This window comes from Chinchilla lanigera, unplaced genomic scaffold (assembly GCF_000276665.1).
Source record: "Chinchilla lanigera isolate Chin_1 unplaced genomic scaffold, ChiLan1.0 scaffold00005, whole genome shotgun sequence".
NCBI classification, from domain to species: Eukaryota; Metazoa; Chordata; class Mammalia; order Rodentia; family Chinchillidae; genus Chinchilla; species Chinchilla lanigera.
The window spans coordinates 4,693,342-4,702,489 of record NW_004955406.1 but is presented as its reverse complement, the minus strand read 5'-3'; the positions used below and the strand labels follow the sequence as shown (position 1 = coordinate 4,702,489).

At 40.1% G+C, this 9,148-nt stretch overlaps 1 protein-coding gene across 2 annotated transcripts in view; it reads left to right on the top strand.

Moving 5' to 3' along the window:
- The window catches only part of Flvcr1 (feline leukemia virus subgroup C cellular receptor 1), a gene marked incomplete in the record, with an annotated part of 29,062 nt that overhangs the window by 369 nt on the left and 19,545 nt on the right, over positions 1-9,148 (top strand). For both annotated transcript variants that reach the window (XM_013520050.1, XM_013520040.1), the window contains 2 exon segments: positions 1-476; positions 4,302-4,446. In XM_013520050.1, the coding sequence (XP_013375504.1) occupies positions 1-476; positions 4,302-4,446 (621 nt within the window).

The window sequence follows — 9,148 nt, the reverse complement described above, 5'->3', positions numbered from 1 at the left end:
CGGGGACCTTGGCGGGCGAGGGCGCGGAGCCGGCCCGGACCGCGCTGTCGCCGCGCCGCTTTGCGGTGCTGCTCATCTTCTGCCTGTACTCGCTGGTGAACGCCTTCCAGTGGATCCAGTACAGCATCATCAGCAACGTGTTCGAGGGCTTCTACCGCGTGTCGCTGCTGCACATCGACTGGCTGTCCATGGTGTACATGCTGGCCTACGTGCCGCTCATCTTCCCGGCCACCTGGCTGCTGGACACGCGGGGCCTGCGCCTCACCGCCCTGCTGGGCTCCGGCCTCAACTGCCTGGGCGCCTGGGTCAAGTGCAGCAGCGTGCAGCAGCACCTCTTCTGGGTCACCATGCTGGGCCAGTGCCTGTGCTCTGTGGCCCAGGTCTTCATCCTGGGCTTGCCCTCCCGCATCGCCTCGGTGTGGTTTGGGCCCAAGGAGGTGTCCACAGCCTGTGCCACCGCCGTGCTGGGCAATCAGGTAAGGACTGGAGGTGGGGAGAGGAGTACGATGCTTAAAAGACCAGAGACATCGGCCTTGTGAGCTAGGCGTATGAGTGTCCCAGCAGACACGTACATGAATAGATGAGTAGTTGTAAGGTAAGAGGCTTTTTTGTTTTAAGACAAGGTCTTGCTGTAGTCTAGGCTGACCTTGAATTTATTACCTAGCCCAGGCTGGCCTGGAACTCCTGCATCCTCCTGCCTCAGCCTCCCCTGAGTGCTGGGGTTATGGGCGTACACCACCACATATGCTAAGAAGCAGTCTTAAAAATGGCTGTTGATTTCTTAGTAAGGACAGAACTTGTCATGTTGCTTTGAAAATTACCTGTAAAATAATTAACTCTATTGGCCTGTGCCTATGAATGTCGGAGAAAACCTGTTCAATGTAATAATGAGCCAGACTTGCGCAGGAATTATTGTTGACCCCAGTGTGTGCTTTGCAAAAGGAAGGTGTATTGGATTCTGGGAAATTGGTTTCCATGTTGACTGGTCACCTTGAACAGACCCTACTTAATTTTATATATTAGCAGTCAACACAATGTCTGCACATAGTGGACATACTTAAAGGAGCATCAAATCGATGTTCCAGTGATAAAGACTTCTCAGTATTACTGGGTCCAGTTACTGATTTTTATCAATAGGACAATACACAACAGTCAGTGGTCCTGGAGTATGTTACACGAGGGTAGCTAAATCTGCCCAATCTCCTAAGAAGTGACGCAGTCTTTCCCAATTCAAATGCCATTAGTGTTTCAGATGCATTACTAGGTAGAATGTTTTTTGCATGTGCTTTTTTGCAAAGTGAGCCTCTTATTGTAATTTAAGTTGTGCATACAGGGGTCTTATGGTACTTTATATAAATTGTTTTGAATATTCATTCATTAAACTATAGGGGATATCAGGTAAAAGTCTACGCACCAAGCCAGGTGCAGTGGTGCACATCTGTAATCTCAGCACTCGGGAGGCTGAAGCAGGAGAAGCAGGAGAATCGCGGTGAGTTCGAGGCCAGCCTGGGCTACAAAGTAAGTTCAAGGCCAGCCTGAAGTGCATAGCAAAAGTCTGTCTCAAAAAAGACCAAAAAAAAAATCAATCTATGCATCAAACACTTCATCACACCTTACGTATATTGCTACAACATGTAGCTGTGTAACAAAAGAATCTCTCCGTCTTTGTTTCTTCTTTCTTTTTTTCTTTCTTTCCTTCTTTCTTTCTTTCTTTCTGTCTGTCTGTCTGTCTGTCTTTTTGAGACAAGGTCTCACTATGCAGTTCAAGCTGGCTTTGAGCTCACTTTGTAGCCCAGGCTGGTCTCGAACTCACGGTGATTCTTCTGCCTTAGCCTCCCGAGTGCTGAGATTACAGGCGTGGGCCACCACACTCAGCAAGAACGTTACTTTCTTACTTCACATTTTACACTTGTTTCAAGATCACGATAAGATTTATTTATTTAGTCTTTTTTTGAGACAGGGTCTCAGCTGTGCAGTTCAGGCTGGCCTTGAGCTCACTTTGTAGCCCAGGCTGGTCTTGATCCTCCGGCCTTAGCCTCCCTAGTGCTGGGGTTACAGGCATGTCACCACACCTGGCAGTAAGATTTACTCAAAACACCAAATGGTAGCTTGAAGCATAGTTGCTGTGCACTCCACATAATTGATGACTGAATCTTTAGTTGGTTGCTTCTGCATTCAAGATTAATACTTCATGGAGCATGAAAGTCAGTATGGGCAGACTTCCCTCCAGCAGTGCACACATGGGTCTTTCTGCATTGTCCTGAGGTTGTCTCACCCTTTCCTTGGCTTTAAGAATTGTGCAGTTGCTCATTACTCCCAAGTATGCTTTTTTTTTTTTTTTTTTGTAGTACTGAGTTGACCCCAGGGCCTTCACACAGCTATATATCCGGGCCTTTTCATTTTGAGAAAGGTCTCACTAAGTTCCCCAGGCTGGCCTTGAGCTCCTGCCTCAGCTGCTAACTCCTCAGCTTCTCCATGCACGTTCTACCTTGCATGCCTGCAGCTTCTCACAAGGCCTTTGCACATAATACCCTCTTGGCTTGGAACACTGCTTCACTTAGTGAATTCCGGGCTGCTCTGCTTTCCAGGAACTCTTCCCTATTCTTTTATTTTTTCTTCAGTATTGGGGATTAAATCCAGGGCCTTCACAGTGAGCTGCAGGGCCAGCCCTTTTCGGTATTTTTTATTTTGAGACAGGGTCTCCCTAAATTGCTTGAACTGGGCTTGAATTTGCAGAGGGTGCTGGGCTTATAGGTCTGCCCTCTGGCATAGGTACCCCGGGAGTCCCTTTCACTCCAGTGTTCTGGTTTGGATGATAAATTACATGATTTCCCCAGCCTTAGAACTCTCTGCCTTTCTATCACAGGATTGTGTCACTACGTTCTCTTGTAATTGCCTGTTTGTCTCTGTCCAGCTTTTTTTGTAAAGAAGCAATTGACATATTTGCTAAATGGTATTATTTGTACTCCAACCTCCTTGGAATCTCTCCATGTCCCACAAAATCATATTTCCCACCACTGAATTTTCTTAATATTTTGATTTTATTTTTCTGGTTATGATTATCATAGCCTCATTTTCTTAGTTGAGATGAAATTCGTATAACACGAAATTAACAGTTTTGAAGTGTTCACTTCACTGGCATTTAGTACATTATCAGCGTTGTGCAACCATCATCTTTATACAATTCCAAAACATTTTTATCAACCCCTAGGTTTGTGCAATCACTTGCTCTTCCGTCCTTCATCTGTCCTCTGGTGATCACTAATCTGCCTTCTGTATATGGGTTTTCCTATATTACCTCTGAATATTTTGTGTAAGTGCAACTGTACTGTACAGTATATGGCCCTTTGTGTCTGGCTTCTTTCACTTGCCATGATTTTAAAGTTCATGTACCTCTGTATCAGTACCTCAGTCCATTTTTATGTATAACTATATGTACCACATTGTGTTTATTCACTTACCCGCTAATAAACGTTTTCTGTATTGTCATATTTGGATATTGTGACTAGGACTGTTGTGAACATCCATGTATATTTATTTGAATACCTGTTTTCCATTTTTAGGTGCACATCTAGTTGTGGAATTGCTAGGTCATATGGTAATTATGCATTAAAACGTTTTGTGGAATTCCCAAACTGTTGTCCACAGTGGCTTCCCCCCATTTTACAATCTTATCAGCAGTGTTTAAGGGTTCCAGCTTTTCCGTGTTCTTCCCAACAGTTGATATTTTCTGTTGTTGCCCTTATTATTGTAACCATCCTAGTGGGTGGGTAGGAGGTAGAATCTCATTGTCGTTTTGATTTGCATTTCCCTAATGACTAATGGTATTATTCATGCAGCAGTGCTTGTTGGCCATTTTTATGTATTCTTTGGAAAAATGTCTTTTTAAGTTCTTTACCCATTTTTAAATTGGGGTTTTGTCTTTTTGGTGTTGAGCTATAAGAGTTCTTGATTCTGGGTGCTAATCCCTTATCTGATACATGACTTGCTAGTATTTTTTTCCCATTCTTTTCTCAGCCTTATTTAATATACGCTTATTCTTCTTTTTGATTGTAAGCATCTAAAGGACAAGGCTGTATCTTACACAGCTCTGGCAGAAGCATTCAGATAGTAAGAGCTGTGTTGAGTAGGAAAGGGATTTGTCAGCAGTTCCCTTTCAACCATACACTAGTAACAAAGACATTTGAACAGGGTTCATAAGCACTAAACACTAGTTTGTCCTTCTTACGTTCTAGGAAGTACCAGTGTTTATTGTTTTTCGCTAATGATGATAGCTATTAACAGGACTATTTATTTTACAGCTCGGAACTGCAGTTGGCTTTTTGCTACCGCCTGTTTTAGTGCCCAACACACAGAATAACACAGATCTCCTGGCTTACAATATCAGCACCATGTTTTATGGAACATCAGGTGTTTCCACACTTTTATTTATTTTAACAGCAATTGGTAAGTGAATTATTTCCCCTAAAGCTTGGATAAATGCATGACAAACAGATAAGAGTAACTAATCCTGGAATTTTTTACTGATAACGTCTCAGATACTATTTGCTTGTTTCATTCTTACTGGCTACTGTTGCTTAGGAAATGAATTGTACGCCCGTTAGGGTAAGTTCTGATCCACTACATGATTTTGGTATCCTGAAGAGTTTTAAGACTAATCCATTTCATCTGTCTCCCTACTAACCTTTCTTCCTGGTAAGTGTTGGTTTCAAACATATTTCCTGTCTCCTCCTCCCGTAGTTGTCTACATGGGCTGCATCTTACACCTACCTATCCAGGAACAAGTTCTTGTTGTGTTTTGAAATGACACACCTGGGTGCCCATCTTCCTTTGAGTAATAAATCCTCCCCAGGGTCCCCAATTTAAAATTAACTGGGCCTGAAAATATTGACCAGCAACGATCCTGGGCGGCAGCAAGCTGTGCAGCAGAATTTCAAACTGTGGCAACTGTCTGCTTGTTAGGCCACTCCAGCGAGGCTCGGCTGCTCCCGCCCGTCCCTGAGTCCTCTCGCCGGGGCCTGCCTCTTGAAGCAGACAGTCAGAGTCAGCTGCGAGCAGTCATCACCAGTTTGGAAGAGGCTTTGGGAAGGTCTGCTTTTTTAAGTTTATTTTTAATGGGAAGCAGTTTTGATTTCAGGGAACAGTGGTAGGTAAGGTGAATTAGTAATGGAGCTGCTGGTGTAACTATAGTAATGTCCTTTAGGCACTCAGTATCTTAAATGGATTTAAAGAAGAAAGGAAGTTTAAATTGAAAAGCCTCTTTTCATTATTAAAATTTATAATTAAGAGATTTTAAGTGTATGCATCAACTGTTACCATGGCTATCATAGTAATGAAAAATTTCTATTTTATGATTCTCAGATGTGAACTCTTTAGTTCTGAGAGAAATGTGTGCTAAAGACTCTAGAGCAGTGGTGGCGAACCTGTGGCACATGTGTTGCAGTGGCCTTTTTTGTCATTGAAAGTTCTGAAAGGTTCGCCATCACTGCTCTAGACAGTTTCGGTAGAGACTGATGGAAGATGAGCTGTAGGAGCCAGGTATAGGAAGCTCGGCACATGTATTTAATTTCCCTCAGGATAGTGAACAGAATGTGTTTGTAGTAGCAAGTGAAGTGTTCTGACATGGCCAGTCTGCTTGTAATTGGTATTTATACTTCCAATTAGTCAGGGAGTGGTGTATTTGCAGTATGCAAACTACTGAAAAGGGACTAATTATCCCTGTACCATTTTAGCAGTTTAATAGTTTTAAAAGAAATCCATACTATATGTGAGGGGAAACCCTCTTAAATCTGCTTTTCTGGTAGCTATATATATATATTTTATTTTACTTATTTTTTTCTTTTTTCTTTTTCCGGTACTGGGAATCAAACTCATGATCTTGCACTTGCCAGGCAGGCGCCGAGTCACTGAGCTAAATCCCCAGCCCCCTGGTAGCCATATTTGACTTGCTGCATGAAATAGGAATTACTGTTTATACAGTTGGTCCGTTCCTAGTGGACCTCCATTAGGAATTTTTTTTACAGACAAGACCTTTTGCTGTATTGCCCAGGCTGGCTTCAAACTTGACATTTTTCTTCCTCAGCTTCTTGAACAGCTGGGATTATAGGCATGGGTCACTGTGCAGTGCTAGCAAGAAGGATTTTTAAAGTATAAAATTCTCTTGCCTTGGCTTATATGTTGTCACATAAATCCAGTTTTTCTTTTTATATCATCTTCAATTGGTTGTCTCTTTGGAAGGAGAAAGAGTAATGAGCTATATGTAAGTTATGAATAAGTATGAAATTAAATATATATTATATAAGTATATATTTGCTACAGTGGTACAAATATGAGATACTTATTTGCTGAAAAAGGGGCCAAAGCTTGCTAATAATAGGTATGGACTGTAGCATATTTCCTGTGCTTGAGAAATTAAAAGTGAGCTATTTTTATACTTAATTGGTTATTTATGTACATACAGCTTGTGAGTACAAAGTGGAAATAGAACTGGAAGAAAATGGAAAAGAGGACGGAAAGGGGTTTATTATCAAGTTTGTATGATTTTAGTACATACCAAGCATAGTAAAAAAACAAGGTAATACACAGTTGTGGTATGAAAGTTGTACACTGAAAATTGTGACATTTAAATGGAGCATTTACTTGTTTCCCTCATATTTGTTGTTGAGAAAAATTTGTATTTTTTTAAGATCCTTACTTATTTAAAATTCCTTAAGAGGAATAAGAGATAATCTTATAAGATGATCCACGCCCTTGAAAATTCTACCTGTAATTACGCTGGAAAGCCAACTAAATGTTTATGTAATAATTTAATTTAGCTGAAGTTTTTACCCACATGACGTGTACTGAATTGATATCTAGCAATCTGTAAAATCCTGTCTTGAAGGTTCAAGCCGTGGGGGCTTTTCCTCTCCCTCACAGAATGTATATATGAATATAAACCATCTAGCATTTCTAGGAATTAACCCAGGCTTTCCACTGAATTCCCCATTTTTGCTGGGCAAACTCTATTGCACCTCTCACATCGGGGTGGTTGATATGCTCCAAATACGGTTAGAGGCACACATGTGCCGTATCACATTGGATCCTCACAACCCTTTGAGGAAGGTAAGGGTACTGTTTCCATTTTACAAATGAGGAAACTAGATCACAGAACTTCAGTTTGCTCAAAATTACAGTTCCTAAACACTCCAGATCAGATTTACGCATAGGCACTTGAACCCCATATCTAAAAAATCGATCATTTTGACTTTTCCCTTGGCCTTGGTTTTCTGTTCCAGCTTAAATACCTCTTGTATAAGCTGTAATACTATTATATTTAAAATCTGTTCTTGGTAGCAGAACAGTAAGCTTATCATTTCACTCAAATGTGTCAGTTAAAATCCTTACCTGATTCAGTAAAGTCTGTAAATGACAGAAACCCGAGGTAGTGCCAGTGGAAATATTTAATACTACTGTACTTAAGCCCAGATGTATATAACATATATGTTAATTTTGAGTCTTCTATTCAAAATGGTCACTGTTTATAAACTGTAATCTTTTAACAGAAATATATTTTATTTACTCTGTAAAAATTTTAAGCTCCTGAGTGAGGCAGTCGCAATTTTTAAAAATAATATTTCTCAAAAAAAGGTAATGTATTTTGTGCATCATTTGCAAATAATTACATAAGTCTTTTACATATTTCATGTTATGTACTCCTTATAACAATGTGTTATGATTTCCATTCTATAGATGAGAAAGCTAAAAGCAGAGATGCAGGAATTTATTCCTCAAAGTCACACAGTGAGATAGGGCAGAGCCAGTATTCAAATCTATATTTTCCCTAAAAGAAGGTTTTGTGTGTGTGTGTGTGTGTGTGTGTTTGTGTTTGAACAACACAAGGACACAAAATGAAATCAAAAGATAATGTTACAGTATGATTTCACAAAATACAAGCAAGTGGTATGCTACATACACATGCTAGGAGGAACAATTCAAACATGGTGCCCAAGAATTGCTTCGCTACTTTGTGTGCCTAATGCCAGGGTAGAAAATGACCACTTCTGGGCTGGGGATTTAGCTCAGCAGCACAGCACCTGCCTGGCAAGCGTGAGGTAGTGAGTTTGATTCCTGGTACCAGAACCACCCCCCCGCAAAAAAAAAAAAAGAAAATGACTGCTTCTGTAGGCACTTATTTTTGTGGCACAGATGTTTTAGGGGAGAAGAGTAGAAGGCTATCATTTTCAATTTCAAGGAGAAAGGAGAAGCCATTTTCATCATAATAATTCACCATCAACAAGGTCATAGATCGGTGGCTTTTTTGTTTATCTTTTTCTTAACACAGACTTAAATGTGACTTTACTACAGTATGTAGCTGCTAGATACTTGATTTTGCTAAGAGGTCATCTGAAACTAAGAGATAATACTTACATTCAGAAAATAAAAAGTAATACTTGTATTCAGAAAATAAGTGTAGTAGAGTTAAAGACTGATAAGAATTATTTTCATTTTTGCATGAAATTTTGAGTTCAGACTTGAGCCATTTAGACTTACTTTACCACAGTAAATTAAAACCTAGGAAAGGGACTTGACAGTCATGAGACACCCATGACTATCTTGTGAGCATAGTTTTCACGGTCTGGCACTTCGTTTACAACTGTGAGAGTTCTGTACTTCCACTGGTAATGAAAAGAGATGTCTCCTAAATAGGATCCAAAGAGACGTTCAGGAAAAGGGCCCGCTAGCAGTACAAGGATCAGGTAGGGTGAAAGGAAGAGGAAGAATGGGAACAGCTTAAAGGTTTCACATCTACCAGTGCTCCAGTGTAAGGATATTAAATAGTCTATATTTATGAATTATGGCTCCTTTTGAATTAGTTGTGAGATCTATAAAAATGTAAAAACAGAAGTATGTTTTAGTTTGCTAAGTTTTAGTTATAATTAATGGCTTGAGTCAGCAAAGAATTTTCTTTTTTAGTACCAAATAGAATTAGAGAATCACATTATTTGGTGGAAGTAACGGGTTACTTCTTAAGCCTGGCTGGCTATAGTGATAGCATGTGAACAATTTTGTGTTTAATATACAAGGTGTGATCCAAATAGATGATGGATGTTTAAAAATAATTAATACAATCAAAGACATATTGACTTTTTTTTTTTTTTTTTTTTTT